At 48.0% G+C, this 21888-nt stretch overlaps 1 protein-coding gene across 4 annotated transcripts in view; it reads right to left on the reverse strand.

Annotated features, from left to right (window-relative positions):
* Positions 1 to 21888, reverse strand: part of sema3b (sema domain, immunoglobulin domain (Ig), short basic domain, secreted, (semaphorin) 3B) — a 249149-nt gene that overhangs the window by 58092 nt on the left and 169169 nt on the right. For all 4 annotated transcript variants that reach the window (XM_055648019.1, XM_055648017.1, XM_055648016.1 and 1 more), the window contains exons 3-4: positions 10408 to 10562; positions 2172 to 2234 (exon numbers count right to left, since the gene is read on the reverse strand). In XM_055648019.1, the coding sequence (XP_055503994.1) occupies positions 2172 to 2234; positions 10408 to 10562 (218 nt within the window). The remainder of the gene's footprint in view (positions 1 to 2171; positions 2235 to 10407; positions 10563 to 21888) is intronic.

Below are 21888 nucleotides of genomic sequence, written 5' to 3' on the forward strand. Positions count from 1 at the left end.
AACGCGTCATTGGGCGATGGCTGGAGCCAGCAGGGTGGGCATTGAGGCTTTTGAGGAGCTGGTGCAAAGCTTGTGGAATCCAAACCTAGTCTGAGCTGCCTCACTGATGTGTGCTCACTCTGACCTGCTGATCCTTTTTGCATTTATCTTACCATTTACACAGCCAGCATCCCAGCTCAAGTTCCCCAAAAATGGCAAATGTCAAGTCATGGTTCATGTCTTGCCGTCAGGTTGTCAGCAACAGTGAGTAAGGAGACACCGTGTCATCAGACTTGTTTTCTGTCCTCGCATCTACTTACAGACCATGACAGAAGGGGGCAAAGTACCAAGCTCTGCTATTGTGGAGAACAGGTTGCGGCATTTTATTCTCACATGTACCAGAACTACAGTGAAAGCCTCCTTTTGCACGCTATCCAAACAGATATGATAATACAACACATAAACACAATCGAGTCAAACTCAACTACAATAGAAGACATGTTGTAGGAAGGAACTACAGATGCTGGTTTAAACTAAAGAGAGACACAAATGCTGGAGTAACTCAGCAGGACAGGCAGCATCTCTGGATAGAAGGAAGGGGTGACGTTTTGGGTTGAGACCCTTCTTCAGCCTGAATTTATACATTTTCCCTAGTGTGCAGGATAGTGCCATTGTACGGGGTGATCGCAGGTCGGCACGGACTCAATGGGCCGAAAGGCCTATTTTCTCGCGGTCTTCTGTTTAACTAAACTTAACTAAACTCCTTCTAGAGTCTGTGGCAGCTGTTTCCTTGCACGCTCCTCCCCACCACTTAGTCTGATGGGTATTAGGATGAGCTCATACAGCAGGACTGCAAGTTAATTCTCTGGCCAGTCCCTCCAACCCCGTATATCGAGCAGGTGGTGTGTAGCTGAACAGCCTGTCGTGGGGAAGTTGACATGTTCAGCTGTGTTGGTCCCAGAGTTCCAAGTCATTCATTTATGTCTTACTGTATCCACAGTGCCCGCATGTCTGGAACTCAACGAAGATACTGTAGCTCTGTGGGATGAAGTGGGACAGATAGCCTAAAGCTATTTACTGAGCAGTTAAACGCCAACTAGTTTAGTTTAGTCCGCATCAACCAACGATCACCCATGGACTAGTTCTATCCTGCACATTAGGGACAATTTACAGAAGCCAATTCATGTAGAACCCTGTGGGTGGAAACCAGTGCACCCGGAGAAAACCCACGTGGTCACAGGGAGAATGTACAAGCTCCACACAGACAGCACCCGTAGTCAGGTTCGTGAGGCAGCAACTCTAACGCTGCGCCACTCTGACCTGATAGGGGAAAATTCACAGACCTCCTAGCCTGAAAGATATTAGTTAACCAGATGGGTTTTAACAACCATTTAATAACCATCACCGAGACGAGTTTTCACTTTCAACAACTTCAGATAATTTAATTAAGTGAACTCAAATTCCGCAGCTGCCATGGTGGGATTTGGACGTACATTTCCGGATTGCACTTCAGATCATTTATCCACTGCATAACTACCATGCCCCTTCACTGTTAAATGCAAGCATCTTGTTGAGTCGTTGCTTAGGGGAGGCAACCCGCTGAGGTTACCCAGCCTGGCCGATGTTATTCCAGGTCCACACAGATGCAGTTGAATCTTACCTGCAATCTAAAATGACCAAGGATGCAATTTGGTTCAGGGCTAGGTAAGGATTGGCAACACTTCACGCTGCCTCGGCAAGGCCAGCAGCATAATCAAGGACCAATCTCACCCCCAGTCTCTCCCTCTCCCATCAGGCAAGAGGTACAGAAGTGTGAAAACACACACCTCCAGATTCAGGGACAGTTTCGTCCCAGCTGTTATCAGGCAACTGAACCGTCCTATCAGCAGTACCAAACTAAACTTAACACTTGCTTGAGTCTGTAGAAGGGTCTCGACCCAAAACGTCACCCATTCCTGCTCCCTGGAGATGCTGTCTGTCCCGCTGAGTTACTCCAGTATTTTGTGTCTATCTACTTGCTTGATCTTTCCGATTATGTGTTTGGCAAATTGAGAACACCGAGTCGGCAGGTTAAGAGGAATGAATTTTAGATGTGGGGGGGGGGGCGATGACAGGACCCCTGTCGATTTTAGGCGGCCGTAGTCTGCCTGTCAAACGGTGCTTCTGAGACAATTAGCTGTGGGCTCACTCACGTGTAAGTCTTTTCCTGCCCAGTTGCACTCCTCTCTCCACTCCACAGGAGCCGGCCAGTAAATCTGAAAGATAGACAACCAGAGAGAGTTCAATGCCACACCAGCCTGTCAGAACGTCAGGTCATGAACCATCCCCACCGCGATCCACAGTTACTGGCCCAGTCTACACAATTAACAAAAAAACGTTCACGAGCGCAAGACTGATCTGTCAACAGAACGTTAACCCATTGCTACCCGCTAGGTATTTTCCCTTCCGCAGTTAAAAATGTAGATGAATACAGAAGGTTAGTTTAGTTTAATTTAGAGATACAGCGCAGAAACAGGCCCTTCGGCCCCACCGGGTCCACCCTGACCAGCGATCCCCGCACATTAACACTATCCTATACACACTAGGGGCAATTTTTACATTTACCAAGCCAATTAACCTGCAAACCTGTACGTCTTTGGTGTGTGGGACGAAACCGAAGATCTCGGGAGAAAACCCACGCAGGTGACGGGGACAACGTACAAACTCTGTACAGACAGCACCCGTAGTCGGGATCGAACCCGGGGCTCCAGCACTGCATTTGCTGTAAGGCAGCAACTCTACCGCTGCACCACCGTGACCGCCCTAGTTGGGAGGTCATGTTACAGTTGCCCAAGTAATTGGGTTCGTTTAGTTTAGCTCAGAGATACAGTGCAGAAACAGGTCCTTCCCCCCACCAACACCCCACCCCCCGAGTCTGCACCGACCAGACATTCCCGTTACACTATGTACTACACGCTAGGGCCAATTTACAATTTTGACCAAAGTTAGTTAACCTACAAATCTCTACGTCTTTTGGAGTGTGGGAGGAAACCGGAGTACCTGGGGAAAAGTGAGTACGCGGCCATGCGGAGAACGTAGAAACGCCATACAGACAGCACCCGTAGTCAGGATCGAACCTGGGTCTCTGGCACTGTAAGGCAGCAACTCTACCACTGTGCCATTGTGCTGCCACTTGTTTTGCATGCTATCCCAAAATCAGATCTACCATACATGGATACAATCAGTTCAAACTCCAGTACAACGAGCAAAGGGGAAGATACAGAGTGCGGAATATAGTTCTCAGCTGCTTCAGTTCCAATGTCCTCAATGGGGTGGAGGTGAATCCGAGTACCCTGGCTAATGGGAGGACCGTCCAGAAGCCTGATAATGGAGATCTCTGTGTAACTTCAAGCCAAGCTATGTACAAACTATATGTTAATGTTCTCGTGAAGTGCTGAGGGAATGTTGTGGTACCAGAGGAGACATTTTTTTAGGTGACAAGTCTGTTTATTCCAACAGTGCAGCACAGTAACAGGCCCTTCAGCCCACAATCCCTATGCTAAACAAGATGCCAGGTTACACTAATCTCCTCTGCCTGCATGTGATCTATATACCTCCATTCCCCGCATAGCCATGTGCCTATCTCAAATACACCATGATCGTATCTGCCTCCACCACCATCCCCATTCAGTGTGTTCCAGACACCAGCACCCTCTGTGTAAAAAACACATCCCCTTTAGACATCTCCAAGATAGACACAAAGCGTTGGAGTAACTCAACGGGTCAGACAGCATCTTTAGAGAAAAGGAACATGTGACATTTTGGGTCAAGACCCTTCTGTCTGAAGAAGGGACTCGACCCAAAACGTCACCTATTCCTTTTCTCCAGAGATGCTGTCTGATTCGCTGAGTTACTCCAGCGTTTTGCGTCTACTTTCGGTTTAAACCAATGGCTGCAGTTCCTGCCTGCTCAGTCCAAGAATTAGCCTGGTCAATCTTCTCTGCACTCGTTCCAGCTTAAACATTAAACATGAGAAACCCTGGAGAGAGGACATTAGTTCACAACACATCATTAACGTAGACTCCACACAGATACAGGGGATCGTGGAAATGCCTACAAGCCAGGTTTCTCAGAACAATTACTTGCACAAAGTTAAACTGGCTCCGATGTTGCCCAGTGTGCGTTTGTTCTGTTCTCAATACTTTCTGCCAAAACATGTGATCTCGCAGTTAGCAAGATGGGCCATTTGGATTGCTGACAAAAAAAACAGCAGAATCCTCTCTGTCTAATGCCCTATATCATACCATATACCTCGTGTACCATCTCGAGAACCAGGGAACATTGGTTTCTTTGACATCCTCGTATTGATCCATCTTCAACTGTTGTGTAGAAGATGTTTCCAATAGTGGGAGAGTCTAGGACCCGAGGGCACAGCCTCAGAATAAAAGGACATACCTTTAGAAAAATTATTAAGAACAAGTTCTTTAGCCAGAGGATGGTGAATCTGTGTCATTTATTGCCACAGACATTGGGAATCCAAGTTATTGGGGATTCTTAAAGCAGAGCTTAATAGGTTCTTGGTTAGTAAGGCTGTCAGACATTGTGGGAAGAAGACAGGAGGACACTCTCCTCCGCCTAGCGGCAACCCATACCCAGCCACTGACACTCTCCTCCGCCTAGCGGAGCTGGTCCTTACCCTCAATAACTTCGAGTTCGACTCCTCCCACTTCCTCCAAATACAAGGCGTAGCTATGGGCACACGCATGGGCCCCAGCTATGCCTGCCTATTTGTAGGTTACGTCGAGCAATCCTTGTTCAATACATACCAGGGCCCCATCCCCAACCTCTACCTCCGCTACATCGACGACTGCTTTGGTGCCACCTCCTGCACCCGCACACAACTGACTGACTTCATCCACTTCACCACTAATTTCCACCCGGCACTGAAATACACCTGGACCATCTCCGACACTTCCCTACCATTCCTTGACCTCACTATCTCCATTGCAGGTGATAGACTTATAACCGACATACACTATAAACCCACTGACTCCCATGGCTATCTGGACTACACTTCTTCCCACCCTGCTTCCTGTAAGGACTCCATCCCCTACTCCCAATTCCTCCGTCTACGCCGCATCTGCTCCACGGATGAGGCGTTCCACACCAGGACATCTGAAATGTCCTCACTATTCAGGGAACGGGGGTTCCCCTCCTCCACCATAAATGAGGCTCGCACCAGGGTCTCTTCCATACCCCGCAACACTGCTCTCTCTCCCCATCCCCGCACTCGCAACAAGGGCCGAGTCCCCCTAGTCCTCACCTTTCACTCCACCAGCCATCACATACAAAAAATAATCCTCCGTCAGTTTCGCCACCTCCAACGTGACCCCACTACTAGCCACATCTTCCCATCTCCCCCCATATCTGCCTTCCGCAAAGACCGCTCCCTCCATAACTCCCTTGTCAATTCTTCCCTTCCCTCTCGGTCCACCCCCTCCCCGGGCACTTTCCCTTGTGGCCGCAGGAGATGCAACACTTGTCCCTTTACCTCCCCCCTCAACTCCGTTCAGGGACCCAAGCAATCGTTCCAGGTGCGACAGAGGTTTACCTGCATCTCTTCCAACCTCATCTATTGCGTCCGCTGCTCTAGATGTCAGCAGATCTATATCGGTGAGACCAAGCGGAGGTTGGGCGATCGTTTCGCCGAACACCTCCGCTCGGTCCGCAATAACCTAGCTGACCTCCCGGTGGCTCAGCACTTCAACTCCCCCTCCCACTCCGCCTCCGACCTCTCTGTCCTGGGTCTCCTCCATGGCCACAGCGAGCAGCACCGGAAATTGGAGGAACAGCACCTCATATTCCGTTTGGGGAGTCTGCACCCCGGGGGCATGAACATCGACTTCTCCCAATTCTGTTAGTCCTTGCTGTCTCCTCCCCTTCCTCAGCTCCCCTGCTGTCTCCTCCCACCCTCCAGCCTTCTCCTCCCACCCTCCAGCCTTCCGGCTACTCCTCCTTTTCCCTTTCTTGTCCCCACCCACCCCCACCCCTGATCAGTCTGAAGAAGGGTTTCGGCCCGAAACGTTGCCTATTTCCTTCGCTCCATAGATGCTGCTGCACCCGCTGAGTTTCTCCAGCTTTTCTGTGTAACCTTCGATTCTCCAGCATCTGCAGTTCCCTCTTAAACAAAAAGACAGGAGGATGGGTTGAGAGGGAAAAATAGATCAGCCATGACTGAATGGTGGAGCAGGCGTGATGGGCCGAATGACCTGATTCTGCTCCTATGTGTTGTGGTCTTGTTTCAGCCCAACTTGCCCACACTGACCAATATGTTGCATCAACACTAGTCCCATCTGCCTGTGCTTGGCCCATATTGTCCAAATGTCTTATAAATGTTGTGATAGTACCTGCCTCCACTACCTCCTCTGGCAGCTCATTCCATATACCTACCGCCCTTGGTATAAAAAAAATATCCCTCGGGTTCCTATTAAATCATATTTCTCCTTCACTTTAAACCCGTGTCCTCTGCTTTTTAATTCCCCAACTCCGGGTAAAAAAATAAGTGCATTTACCCTATCTATTCCGTTATCTGGTCCCATCATACTATTTAGTTTAGTTTAGTTTAGTTTAGAGATACAGTGTGGAAATAGGTCCTTTGGCCCACTGAGTCCGCGCCGACACTAACACTATCCTACATACACATTTATACCAAGCCAATTAGCCGACAAACTTGTACATCTATGGAGTGTGGAAGGAAATCAGAGCACCCGGGGAAAACCAACGCAATAACAGGAGAGATAGTACAAACTCCGTTCAGACAGCACCCGTAGTCAGGGTCGAACCTGGGTCTCTGGCGCTGTAAGGCAGCAGCTTTACCGCTGCGCCACCGTGCTGCTAAAAACAAACGTATTCAAATGACGTCCTGGGTTGTTCTTAGATGATCAGCGGAAGAAATTAAATTAATTTTCTTTGGAGTATAATAGAACAGGGAGTGATCTTAAATAAACATACAAGATCCTTAGGGGCCGTGTCAGGGTGGGTGTTGGGATGTTTCCATCGGTGGCAGAATCTGCAACGAGGGAACAGAGGTGCGAGATGAAGAGGATGTTTCATAAAACTGACGTAGGTAGGAACTTGGAGACACAGGGAACTACAGATGCTGGAATCTTGAGGAAAGCATAAATCGCAGGTATAATTCATCGGGTCAGGCAGCATCCGTGCTGGAATGGACAAGCGACATTTCGGGTCGGGACCCTTCCTCGGACTGTTGTAGTACAGAGGAGAAAGCCCTCTCAACCCTTCTCCTGCCTTCTCCCCGTAACATTGGATATCCTCACTAATCAAGAACCTATCTACCTTAAAAATACCCAATGACAGCCCTCCACACCCAATTCTGGCAATAAATTCCACAGATTCACCACAATCTGGCTAAAGAAATTCCACCTCATCTCCATTCTAAAGCAACGTCCTTTTATTAGGTACATGGATAGGATACGTTTGGAGGGATGGGCTAAATGCCGGCAGGTGGGGCTCTTGTAGATGGGACATGGTGGTCAGTGTGGGCAAAGAGCCTGTTTCCAAGCTGTATGGCTCTATAATTCTCTGACCACCTATTCTGACTCAGACTCTCACAATACTGGAAATGTCTTCTCCACATCCACTCTATCTTGGCTCTGATATAACTCTGATCTAGTGCAGTAACTGTTGATGTGGTACCTAGCTGGCTGTCTTTTGGAAATCCAAATTCACTGCATCTTTCAGTTGCCTTTTATCCACACGCGTTTCCTGACAACATTTGTCAAATACAATTTCCCATTTATAAGATCACGTTATTTCCATTTGATTGTGTTATGATTTACTAAATGTTCTGCTATTATTGTTCTGTAATGGATTCCAGCATTTACACATTTGACAGACGTTAGGCTAACTGACTGCGGGACCAGAGTAATTTAACATCTGCGGAAAAACAGAGTCACTTCCAAAGAAGAGAGAATGACAGGAGAAAATCCTTGCAGGACATATCTACAGATCAAATAAACAGAGGCACAGCTGATAGATTTGGTAGTAAACAGCCGCTGCCCCACACTGCAAGAGACCCTGGTTCGATCCTGACCTCAGGCACTGTCTGTGTGAGGTTTTCATGTCCTCCCTGTGACTGTGTGGGTTTCCTCCAGGTGCTCCGGTTTCCTCCCACGTCCCCAATTGCCCCTAATGTATAGGGAGTGGATGAGAAAGTGGGATAACGTGGAACTAGTGTGAGCGGGTGATCGACGTTCGGCGTGGGCTTGGTAGGCCAAAGCCTGTTACCATGTTGTATCTCTAAACAAATTCAAAACCAAATGTAATAACAAGCGATTGCAGACACTGGTTTGTACCAAAGTCTGAAGAAGGGCCCCGACCCAAAATGTCACCTATCCATTCTCTCCAGAGCTGGCCACCGATCAGCGGACCCGGTGAACCGCGACCTGCAGGGGCGGAGACGCCAAGCCGGCACATGCTCGCCCCCCCCCCCCCGCTGGCAAACACAGGACCCGGCCAACCACAACCTACAGGGAGGGGATCCCGCCCAACTGGCCCCTTCTCGACTCCCGAAGACCAGAGACCATGAAGATGGAGCCGGCGTTGACGGATGCAACAGGCGAGGAGCGCGGCCGGTGGGAGAGCGGAGGGAACCAAGGTCTGGCTTACAATACAATGCCTTTGAGGTCAGTTGCAGGAGACACCCCCAGGGGAACAAAGGTGGGCGGGGCGAGGAGAGGAACATTGCTTCCAAAGGAGACGATGACTGCAGGCCCATATAACCATATAACCATATAACAATTACAGCACGGAAACAGGCCATCTCGGCCCTACAAGTCCATGCCGAACAATTTTTTTTTTTCCCCTTAGTCCCACCTGCCTGCACTCATACCATAACCCTCCATTCCCTTCTCATCCATATGCCTATCCAAAGCCCTGCAGTAGCCTGGGGCTTAGATCAGGCAACATTCTTAAGAACTAGAGCGTGGACGGACTTTGTTAATGGCACCTCTTGCACGTGAGCTCAGTAGACTATTTCTGTACATTTCGCTAATCGAGGATGTGCTTAGGTATGGGAATCACATTGCTAGTTTCACTGTTCATATCACTTCATTTTCACCTCTTCCACAGCCAACAATGGACCATTGTAGGCTCCACCTTTCCTGAATCATCGATGCTGGCTGTGATTTGTTCTGTACCTTTTCATCCCTCAGAATACTCTCCAGTAACTTGCAAACTACAGATGTTAAGCTCACCGGCCTATGGTTCACTGCATTTTCCCTCCAGCCCTTCTTGAAAAGTGGTACAACCTTTGTCACCCTCCAATCCTCTCCTGTATTTAAGGACGACTCGTAAATTTCAACCAGTGCTCCCGCAATTTCTTCTCTAGTTTCTTGCAATGTCTTCGGATATATCTGATCTGGCCGTGGAGATTTGCCTACCTTCAAACACGACAGTACCTTCAGAAATTCTTAGACGTAACCCTGACTGCCCTCAAGACACTTCCAGTGAATGCTCCAATTGCCTCCATCCTACTGTATATCTCCTCAGTAAATACAGAGGAGAAATACACATTTAAGACCTTGCCCATCTCCTGTGGCTCCACACAGGGGTGACCGCTATGATTCCTGAGAGGTCCCACTCTCTCTCTAGTTACCCTTTTCCCCCTTATGTGTTTATAAAATCTTTTGGGATTGTCCTTAATGCTACTGGCCAGAGCTATCTCCTGGCCTCTTTTTGCCCTTCTGATTTCCTTTTTTAGTTTACTCCTTAGTTCCCGAAACTCCTCCAGGGATGCACGTGATCCCAGCTGCCTATACCTGTCCCATGCATCATTCTTGTTTTTGACTAACATCTCAATTTCCCTTGTCAGCCAAGCTTCCTTACGTATTCCTGCTTTGCCCTTCACTCTAACAGGGCCATGCACACCCTGAACTTTCTTCAGCACATTTTTAAAAACATCCCACTTGTCCGATGTTCCTTTCCCCTCTAATAACCTGCTCCAGTCAACTTGAGCGAGATCTTCTCTCATACGCTCAAAGTTGGCCTTACCCCAGTTGATCATTTTAACACGTGGACCCTCTCCGTCCCTATCCATAACTATCATAAATTAATCAAACTGTGGTCACTGGTCACAAAAGGCTCCTCCACACACACTTCTATACTTGCCTCTCCCAATTTTCCAATACTAGATCCTCTGACTCTCAGTCTGAAGACGAGTCTCGACCTGAAACACACCTATTCTTTTTCTCCAGAGATTCTGTCTGACCCGCTGAGTTACTCCAGCGTTTTGTGTCTGTCTTGGGACTACTATAATGGCCTGCGTGTAAGAAAAGCATTTCACTGTGCATGTGCACGTGACATTAATAGCCCCATGGCACCATTAGGTGCACAGTCCAGGCTGGGTTACCACACGCGAGCCGAACTCACCTTCTTCTCGTGCTTGCTGATGTTGTTCAGGTTGAGAGCAATGAGGTAATTCTTGGCACCCACAAACAACTGGCCTCTCTCCTCATCCAGTAGCAGAGTGTTGTAGCAGCAGGAATAATTCAGCTGGTAGGTGACAACGCCGCGGAAAAGCAGATCTGAAAAGACCAAACACCCACACGTCAGCTGCTGTGTCGAAGAGCAATAGGCCACACGTGCGAGAATATAGGCCATCACGTTCCAGAGTGATTTCCTATACAATTTGTGGTACCTGGTCACGTTGCAGAGTGTAGCCTAGATACTGGATACAACTCGTCCGACCAGGCATTGGTGGTCCAAACCCACTGCTTGGGTTTGGACCACCAATAAATCACCCTTATACGAGTCAGGCAAGTAGACAAAGAAGATTCAAATCTATCCCTGCTTGCAATAAGGAATGGCCAGTATATACTGCTCTCACAAACAATGGCCATCTTCAAGAAATATTCAAGCATAAAACATAGAACAGTACAGCACAGGAACAGGCTCTATGGTCCACAATGTCCATGCTAAACATGATGCCAAGACACAGTAATCTCCTCTGCCTGCACATGGTCCACATCTAAAAGCCACTTAAATGTTGCAATCGCATGTGCCTCCACCACCACCCTTGGCAGCGCATTCCAAGCACCCACCACTCTCTGCATAGAAAATCATCCTGCATATCTCTATAATTATAAAATTCTGATCTTGTGGGGTGTGTGTGTGTGTGTGTGTGTGCGTGTGCGTGTGCGTGTGCGTGTGCGTGTGCTTGTGCGTGTGTGTGTGTATAATCACATCTTCTCGAAAAAACAATGCGCTAACGGTAAAAAATGTACATATTCCGATAGAGATTTATCCCGTGGAATCCGAAATCGTCTTATCTGAAAAATTCATGTTTATTTCTCGAGTTATTAATCAAAATGTTCACAAATCTGAAGAAAGTTTGAAAATAAAACCAGCTGGCTTTGGCTGATGACGTCACAATGGGTCTGTGCGCTGTGTTCATGCGCTGTGAGTGACGCCGCTCGTTCGCTGCCCGACGGCCACTCGCTGCCCGACCTGCTCCCCTCCTCCTCTCCTCCCCCCCTCTCCCCCCTCTCCCCCCCCCCCCCCCCCCCCCCCCCCCTCCTCTCTGTTTCTGCCCCTCTCTCTCTGCCTCTGTCTCTCTGTCTCTGCCCCTCTCTCTTTGCCCTCTCTCTCCCTCTCTAGATGCGCCTGCAAGTTGGGGGCTATGCATCAGTGGATAGGGGTGGGGTGGGGTAAAAGGAGACAATGGTTAATATTAATATAATATCAAAGGGGGTGGTTATTGGGTGTGTGTGGGGGGTCTTTAGTGTGTGTGTGTGTGTGTGGGGGGGTGGGTGGTTAGTGTGTGTGTGTGATACCACAGGCCGATCCCCCACACACCCAAGGGAAAGAGAGAGGGAAAGAGGGAATGAGAGAGAAAGAGGAGAGAGAGACTGGCCTCAGGCTGGGAGCTACAGTGCATTTTAATGTCAGCGGAAATTCAATGCAGCCAACTGCAACACAATGGAACAAAAAAATGTGCAGATGTTAAAAACAAGTCGTGTTCTAAAGGTAAAAGATGAAGTTCAAATAGGGGGCCAAGGAGTCCTTAAAAGGTATAAAATGAAACACATTCAACCGATGCAGTAGTCACTGAAGCCAAAAGGTGCTGGATCAGAATGCATGCCAATTCCTTTGGGTGAGGAGAGTTCAGTTAAGTTTAATGTAGAGATACAGCATGGAAACAGGCCCTTCAACCCATCGAGCCCATGCTGACCATCCATCACCTGCTCACACTAGTTCATAGTGATCCTTCAAGACTATACATGATGACAACCCAGCCGTCCACAGTTTACAGATACACGATAAAAGGAATAACGTTTAGTGCAAGACAAAGTCCAGTAAAGTCTGATTAAAGATAAAGGGTCTTCAATACGGTAGATAGCAGTGGACGGCTGTTGTTGGCAAGGTGGTTCAGTTGCCTGTTAACAGCTGGGAAGAAACTGTCTCTGAACCTGTAGGTGTGCGTTTCACACTTCTGCACCTCTTGCCTGAATCACCTCTTTCAAACTCGATTCTTAGAGGTACCGTCGTGTTCTCTTATTCGTAACTCAACTGAATAATGAAAGGCTCGGATAGAGTGGGTGTGGCAAGAATGTTTCCATAGTGGGAGTCTGGGACCAGAGGCCATAGCCTCAGAATAAATGGATGTACCTTTGGAAAGGAGATGAGAGGGAATTTCTATCATCAGAGGGTGGTGAATCTATGGAGTTCATTGCCGGAGAAAGCAGTGGAGGCTGTCAATGGATATTTTTAAGGCAAAGATTGATCGATTAGTAAAGGGCCTGTCCCACTTAGGCAATTTTTCAGCGGACTGCCGGCGACTATCAAGTTCAAGGCAGTCACCTGAAAAACTGGGAACTGGAACGGTGACTGTCAGAGTGGAACACACATACGCACACACAAAAACACACACAAACACATTGCAAAAGTGGGGGACAGGGAAAGCGGGGGAGCGCACCTGAAATTCACACGGTGCAAAGCCAACGTGATACACACACACACCGCGATGAACAGGAAGGCTAAGATGCCTAGCACAGTGTACGGTAAGTCCTTTAAAAGAGCGGGGTGAAGGGGGGAGAAGGAGCGGAGACACTTTTAAGAAGCCAGGCATCTTTTAATAAGCCAGAGATACACAGCTGTAAAGTTCAGCAGGCATTCAACATTACCGGTCGGTTATCCTTGGTTCTGAAAACTCGTGCTTACATTTTTTTCCCCCAATGAGCCAATGAAAATGCCCGGTCAGCGAAGACGATTAACCAAAAACTAGCTACGACTGCCTCGACTACCCGTGACTACATGGCGACCCCTCTCCAACTGCATCTACGACTACAGGATTATCGATTTTCTCCAAGGCGACCAATTTTTGGTTGCAGAAAATTTGCGGCGGCCATTCTGAGACCGCGACTAGTTCCCAGAATGCGGGAACTCCTCGCGACCATGAAGGAGACTCACCAGAGACCAACAGCGAACATGTGGCGATCATGAGACGAGCGCAGAGTATCCTGCACTCGCCTAAAAAGTCGCCTAAGTGGGACAGGCCCTTAAGGGTGAATGCAGGAGAATGGGGTTGAGAGGGAAAGATAGATCAGCCATGATTGAATGGCGGAGTAGACTTAAAGAGCCAAATGGCCTAATTCTGCTCCGATAACTAACGAACATGAACCTCATTCAGTTATCCCATGATTCTATTTTAGTCTTCTTATTTGTTGTAATACTTTGGACTGCACTACCATTTTTGTACCATTCTGCTGTTTTGATTAGTGCCTTTATTGCATTTATCATTACTGTAGGCATACTGTCTACGCTGTGAGTTTCGTGAACAGGGATTTTCATTGTACCCTAGAGTATTTGACAATAAACTAATCTGGTTCTGAATTTAAACCGTAACTTTGCTAGCTGTTATCAGAACGTACATGTTTATTTCTATTTGTGCTATTAACTCACAGATCTTGCTGCAAACATCATGAACATTTAGATAAAGAGCTTTTAATTTTATCTTATCGTTTTTCCTTCCTCTGACTATTTGTTGGTGCCCCCTAATGCTTTTATACTCTGCTACTTCCTGATACCCTCTAGTTATCAACCCCAGGTATTCCCCTCTGCTATTGCCTCCTTGTTTTTTCTTTGCTTTCCTAACTAGTCTGGCACAGTGGTGCAGCAGTAGAGTACCAGAGACCCGAGTTCGATCCTGACCTCGGGTGCTGTCTGTACGGAGTTTCTCATGTGACTGCATAGGTTTTCTCCGGGTGCTCCGGTTTCCTCCCACACTGCAAAAACGAACAGGTTTGTTGGTCAATTGGCTTCTGTAAATTGTTCCAAGTGTGTAAGATAGAACTAGTGTAAGGGTGATCGCTGGTCATCGCGGACGTGGTACGCTGTATGTCTAAAGCTAAAAACTAAACGTTAGACTTTTAGATTCAGATTCAGATTCAGATTCAATTTAATTGTCATTGTCCTGTACAGAGACAACGAAATGCATTTAGCATCTCCCTTGAAGAGCGACATAGCAAACGATTTGAATAAATAATAATAAGTGTCCGGGGGGGGGGGGGGGGATTGGCAGTCACCGAGGTACGTTGTTGAGTAGAGTGACAGCCGCCGGAAAGAAGCTGTTCCTCGACCTGCTGGTTCGGCAACGGAGGGACCTGTAGCGCCTCCTGGATGGTAGGAGGGTAAACAGTCCATGGTTGGGGTGAGAGCAGTCCTTGGCGATGCTGAGCGCCCTCCGCAGACAACGCAAACAGGACCTTCAGCCAACTATGTCGACGCTGAGCCCCCCCCTCATCCTTCCAAACTCCAGCGAGTACAGGCCCGGTGCCGGCAAACACTCATCATACGTTAACGCAATCATTCCTAGGATCATTCTCGTAAATCTCCTCAAAACCCCTCTCCAGCGCCAGCACATCTTTCCGCTGGTATGAGGCCTGAAACTGCACGCAATGTTATCCATGCAGACACAAAAAGCTTGAGTAACATTTCTGGAGAGAAGGAATGGGTGACACCAGCTTCACATTTTCACCCAACAAACAGCTACCAGAAAGCCCTGTTTCCTTTATCATCGTAATGTTTTTGCATATCTTTCATTCATTGTTCTGTATCTCTCTACATCATCGTATATATATCTCTCGTTTCCCTTCTCCCTACCTAGTCTCAAGAAGTCAACCCAAAACATCACCCATTCCTTCTCTCCAGAGATGCTGCCTGCCCCGCTGAGTTACTCCAGCTTTTTGTGTCTATGTTCGGTTTAAACCAGCATCTGCAGTTCCTTCCTATACGTTATAGCTGTAGGGTTGGCTTTGGTGTAAATTTGGTCCCTACTGTGTAGTGTGTGCTGGTGTAACATGGATCACTGGTTGGTGCGGACTCAGTAGGCCGAAGAGCCTGTTTAGTTTAGAGATGCCGTACCCTTAGGCCAACCAAGTCTGCCACCAGCAATACCCACACATTTATGCTTTTCTACACACACTTGGGCCAATTTACAATTATACCAAGCCAATGAACTTGCAAACCTGTACACCTTGGAGTGTCGGAGGAAACCCAGGCAGGTCACGGGGAGAACGTATGAACTATGTACAGACAGCACCTGTAGTCAGGATCGAACACGTGTCAACTGTGCCGCTGCGCCGCCGTGCCACCACTGTTTCTGCACCGTATCTCTAAACTAAATTAAATTAAAAGAGGGCAGAGAAAGTGGGGGCATGAAGCCCACAGCTGGGCATTTCTATCACAGAGCAGGTGGGCCGCAAGGGGTTGAGTGCAGCTCAGTTGTGTATCAGGTGCAGGAAGAGGAGTAAAGGGCTTCCGCCTGAAATGGTGGGTGAACTCCTGAATGGAAATACCCTCCCTAGTTAACGTTAGTTCATTCTTAATTGATCCTGCTTGCGGCTAAATTGGGCTCACAACATGCTAATGACCCTGTCGGATGAATGAACGGCCCGCGGTGGGAACGCGGGTGAGGCTTTTTTATGAAGGGGGAACCCATTCATTGCTACAGTCCATGGAATGGCTAACAAACCCCTTCTGTGTGTTTCTGCTTCTGTGCACGCATGCATTAGAGGCAACTGCTTCACAGTTGAGGCGCGTCCATAATTGGCAGAATAATGAAGGCAGAGGCCGTAAAAATCCAACGCCTGAACTAAATATTTGTCAAAAGAGAGAGTGAGAGAGAGAAAGGGGGGGGGGGGGAGAGAGGGGGAGGGAGAGGGGAGAGGAAGAGGGAGAAGTTGATGGTTGTGTTTTCACAAGGCCAAGTCGAACAGTTAACAGTGAAAATGGTGAAGAATTCTGCAGCCTTAAATTGAGGGGATTGTTTCTTGGTGCCATCTCGTATTTCATTTTGTTTAGTTTAGTTTAGAGATACAGCGTGGAAACAGGCCCTTTGGCCCAGCGAGTCCGCGCCGGCCAGCTATCACCTGTACACTAGCACTATCCTACGCACTAGGAACAATTTACAACCAAAGCCAATTAACCTACAAACCTGTACGTCTTTGGAGTGGGATGAAACCAGGGCACCCATGGAAAAGCCCACGCGGTCCCAGGTAGAACGTACAAACTCCGAACAGACAGCACCCAGTCTTTTGACTGTAAGAATTGGACCCGGGTCCCTGGTGCTGCGAGCCGATTACTCTACCGCTGCGCCACCGTGCCGCCCACTAGTATTAATGAAGTCACTTTAACAGTGAGTGCAATGCGAGTTGTGTGATTATAGTTTAGAGATGCAACATGAAAACAGGCTTTCGGCCCATCGAACCTGTGTCCCTGGCGCTGTGAGGCAGCAACTCTACCGCTGCGCCACTATGCCCCCCCCCCGTGTGACAGTACGTTGTAATAACCATATAACCATATAACAATTACAGCATGGAAACAGGCCATCTCGGCCCTACAAGTTCATGCCGAACAAATTTTTTTTCCCCTTAGTCCCACCTGCCTGCACTCATACCACAACCCTCCATTCTCTTCTCATCCATATGCCTATCCAATTTATTTTTAAATGATACCAATGAACCTGCCTCAGTAATGGGTAACTGATGTTCATCTGTGGCCGTAATATTCAATGCTGTTCTCACTAGAGAGGCTGAGCATGTACAAAATGGATGCACAAAAATAAATTCTGGAAAATAAGGCAGGTTTTTTCTATTTGGCGAGGAATTTTGAAGGCGAGAGGGGTATTGGTAGGGAGGGGTTATGAGGATTGCATGATGTCCAACCATTGGTGGGGGTCAGAGGTCACATTTACGATGCCACAGTGGCCCAGCTGGTAGAGCAGCTGCCTCACTGCCCCAGAGAACCGGGTTTGATCCTGTCTTCGGGTGATGCCATGTGTGGAGTTTGCATGTTCACTCTCTGGTTGATTAGGTTTCCTTCAGGTGCTCTGGTTCCCTCCCACATCCCAAAGACATGCGGGCTTATAGGTTAATTGGCTTCTGTAAATTGCCCCTGGTGTGCAGGGAGTGGATGAAAAAGCGGAGATAACATGGAACTCGTGTGAACGGGTGATCGATGGTCGACATGGGCCAGATGGGCTGAAGGGCCTGTTTCCATCTTGTATCTCTAAACCCCCATGAGTCCATTGGAATCAAACCATGCAGTGAAAACTTGAAGGCAAAAAACGAACATTGAGCAAGACACAAAATAAAAATATTTGAAAGGAAAGATCTTATAAATAATGACCATTCAAGGCCGATGGTTTGAAGATGCCCACCATGTATTAGTATCCACGGTTACCAAGGAGACTGCTGTGTTTATTTACATAGTGGTGCACCACTCTACAAACTGCACAGCTCTCCGGGCAAAAAGGGTGACTGGATCACTTAGGAATTCAAATACCGGGTTACTTTACGTACCTTGCAGAAAAAAAAAAAAAAAATCTCTTATCGTGATAAGAGGGAAAGAAACATGAGGTTGGTTAATTATTTCTGAAGCTAACCTGGATCAGGTTTAACGTCAGAAAGAATACTTATAAAGCTCACTACGTGATCCATGACCTGGCTGAAGCACATTTGGGAACTGCACTCCAGGGCAACACGGTGGCACAGCAATAGAGTTGCTGCCTTACCGTGCTTGCAGCATCGGAGGCCTGGGGCCATTCCCCACTACGGGCGCTGTCTGTATGAATTTGGTACGTTCTTCCCGTGATCGCGTGGGTTTTCTCCGAGATCATCGGGTTCCTCCCACACTCCAAAGACGTGCAGGGCTGCAGGTTAATTGGCCTGGTGTATGTGTAAATTGCTGTCCCTAGTGTGTGTGTAGGATAGTGGTAATGTGCGGGGATCGCTGGTCGGCATGGACCCGGTGGGCCGAAGGGCCTCTTTCCTCGCTGTATCTCTAAACTAAATTAAACTGATAGTTATTGTAAATGACTATGGTTCTAGGAACATCCACACAAACTCTGGGTCACTGGCACAGAAGGCCATTTAGTCTTCAAGTCCATGCTAGCTCTTTGTAGAACACACTGTCCTTCCACCTTAGCTTCAAGTGCAAGTCCAGTTCATCTCTGAAAGCCTTGGTTTATTAATTCTACCAACAGGGGATTACAGTTATTAGTCCTGAGGTAAGAAATCTTTATCTGATAGTTTTAGACTTTAGGCTTTCGAGATACAGCGTAGAAACAGGCCCTTCAGCTCACCGAGTGCACGCCGACCAGCGATCCACATACATTAACACTATCCTACATACACTTGGGACAATTCTTACATTTACAAGCCCATTAACCTACAGACCTGTACGTCTTTGGAATTATCACTCACAAATGGAGTGGGGAATTCCTTGATTTAAAATATTTAACATCAACCCATTTTCCACCTGTAATAGTCAAACAGGGCTGGGCTGCCCCTTTTCATGTACATTGGGGATTACTTTGTATCAGAAGAAAAGAGACCATTGCAGCCCATCGTGCTTGTTCATGGAAGATTTGACATTGCACCGGATCACCTGGGGAAACCCTCGCAGTCACAGGGAGAACACACAGACTCCGTACAGACAGTACCCGTAGTCAGGATTGAACCCAGGTCTCTGGCGCTGTAAAGGCAGCGACTCTGCCACTGCGCCACCGTGCCGCCTTTGTTGCTGCTTTCCCTATTGGCATCTGGATCATTTGGAAGCAAGAGTGGAAGGACAACAGGAGCCAAGACCTTGAAAGGAGCAATGCTGGAGAGCTGGTGTTAAAGTGCGGTGTGATTCATAGATGAGTCACTCGATTGAGTCCACGACATTGCTGGCAAGGGCGTTTGGACAGGGAGTTGCAAGCTGAGAGTTCTTAGCCTTCCAGGAACAAGGGGAGGGGGAAAGGAATTGAAGGAATTGAAGGAATCCTCGATCTAAATTTGCGATGTCCCAGTGCAACTGGTGGAGATGGGGAAGGAGAAGAAAAAATGTGTAGAGTAAATGAAGCAATCGTTCCAGCGTGGGTCAGCAGAGGACTCAGATGGGAAAAGAACCAAAGGTGAAACATTTTCACTTTCATCAGTGGACAGGCTTTGGAAGCCTGATAACAGAGGGGAAGATGGTGGATCCGAGTCTGGTGGTGCGCGCTTTCAAGCTTCTGCACCCTCTGCCCGATGGGAGTGGGGCGATGACCTAGGGTGGGACAGGGGCAAGTCTTTGATTATGTTGGCAGCTTATCTGAGGCAGCATGAAGCATAGATGAGTCCAAGTACAGATGAAGTATGGTCTACGTGTTGGACTGGAATACCTCCACAACCTGGTTTGGGAACGGCTCTGCCCAAATCCACAAGAAATTGCAGAGATGTGGATGTAGCCCAGTGCACCACACGGTCCAGACCTCCCACCATTGGCTACATCTGCAATTCACGCAATTGCCTCTGGGGAAAAGGGATGCTGCCTGCCTGACCCACTGGGTACTCCAGTACTTTTGTGTCTATCTTTTGTAAAAAGGTGGCATGTTCTCCCAGACCAACACAGAGACAGCCCTTCTTCCTTTAAAACCATTCAGCACAGCAATAAAGTGGATGGAACTCTTTAGGGGGTCTTGGTTTTTCTCGGCAACACGTCTACTTTGTCTGATCCGATCACACTTCTAAAGAGCACAAGGATCCTATTCATAGTATTGCTTCTGCATTTCCTAAAGAAATGAAACACCACCACTTAGTCTCCAAGTGCAGACTGACTCCATTTAGTTGCAATTAGCCACTGACCCAATTTCACAATTGAAACAACATTTGTCTGGATTACATTTCAGACATAAACTCGAGCTTAATTGCCAAGAGCTTCTCATTAATAACTTAAAACATTTTTTTTTAAAACATGTTATTATTTATTATAAGCTGAAGGTTTTCTGGCAAATGGATTCATCAGCCTGGGCGTTATCACGTTTCATCGATTAGTTGTCCCGAGGTAGTAGTTAAAGTAGAATGGGTCGGGGGAGGGAGTGACTGCAAGCCACCAGACCAGACCCTTGGCTCATTGGCTCCAAACACGAGTTCAGGCCATAGAGGCGGCCACTGTTGGCTGACAACTTTACACCATAGAGGCTGTGTGTTTGCAAAGATCCAAAAGCTCAGTAGGTAATGCTGCTTTCTCTCTCTCCATCTCTCACTCTCTCCATTTCTCTTTCCATTTTGCTCTCTCCATGTGTCTCTCTGTCCCCCTCTCTCTTTCTCTCTCTCACACACTAGGCTCTTTCCATCTTTTTTCTCTCTCAACCCACCTCTCTCTCACTCCATCTCTCTCTCTCTATTCTCTCCCTCCATCTCTCTCTCCATTCTCTCTCCATAAAAGCTTACCTCTGAGCTACCGAGTCAAGTGGTCAAACAGTCACAAATCTATCCGTGGAAAGAGGTGCAGTTCCAGGTTTAGAAGGAAGAACACTCTTTGAATGTTAAGTCTGTTTTTATTTCTGTTTTTTGAAATCTGATTTGATTTCTCCAGATGCTGCCTGACCCGCTGTGTGCTGGCAGCTGCTCAGATTTTCACTTCCAAAGTCAGCAGTGTTTTTCTTATTTCCAATTGCTCGGTGTGGAAGTTTGCTGCGCGCAAATAAATTGGCACATTTCCTACCTTCCGGAAGTGGGTCAATGTTAAAGCCTGCGTTGGCTTTGAGGCACTTCAGGAGAGTGAAGGCACAAGCCTCTTCCTAATGTGAATGGTAATCCACACTCACACTCACCTCAAGACCAATTTACCAGAATCACAGACAGAATCACAGACTTTAGCACCACGGAGAAAGCAGAGAAGGTGAGATTTATTTGTGGCAGTCAAAATCAGGAAGGGGTTTGGTAGAGAAAATAAGAAAGGATTTTCATTGGATGTGTGTGTGGCCAGGATAATTGTCAATGGAGGAGATGAAACGAGGATTGATCAAGATCTAGAGAGCAGTCCTGAGCTGCTATTTACAGGGCTGCCAACTCTCACGCTTTGAGCGTGAGAATCACGCCCTGAAGCAAACTCTCACGCCCTCACGCTGATCAGAAATTTCTCACGCTCTGTGGTGAGAAATCCCGTGATCAACAAAAATTAAAAAACTCGGATAAACTGCATGGTCCGCGGGTGTTGGAGAGCCGGGGCTGAGGGAGGGATGGGAGCAGAACCAGTGGCGGGAACAGATGCGGGGATCCGGGACTGGCGAGTGTTTGCCGGGGCTGCGAGTCGCTCGCTGCAGCTCTGGCCATGGAGCGCTCCGGACAGCGCAAGTCCCGGGTGTCGAAGGGACAGACTCTCAATGGGAGGTGGAGAGAGAGAGAGAGGGGAAGGAGACAGGGAGACAGTGGGGAGAGAGAGAGGAGGGTGAGAGGAGAGAGAGAAGAGGAGATGGGGGGGGGAGAGGGGAGAGTGAGGTAGGGGAGAGAGAGGTGAGAGAGGGGGGGGGAAGTGAAAGAGGTGAGAGGGAAGAAAGAGAGAGAGAGAGAGAGAGAGAGGGGTGGAGAGGGAGGAGGGATG

The sequence above is a fragment of the Leucoraja erinacea genome, chromosome 16 (genome assembly GCF_028641065.1).
Source record: "Leucoraja erinacea ecotype New England chromosome 16, Leri_hhj_1, whole genome shotgun sequence".
In the NCBI taxonomy this organism is placed as follows: Eukaryota; Metazoa; Chordata; class Chondrichthyes; order Rajiformes; family Rajidae; genus Leucoraja; species Leucoraja erinaceus.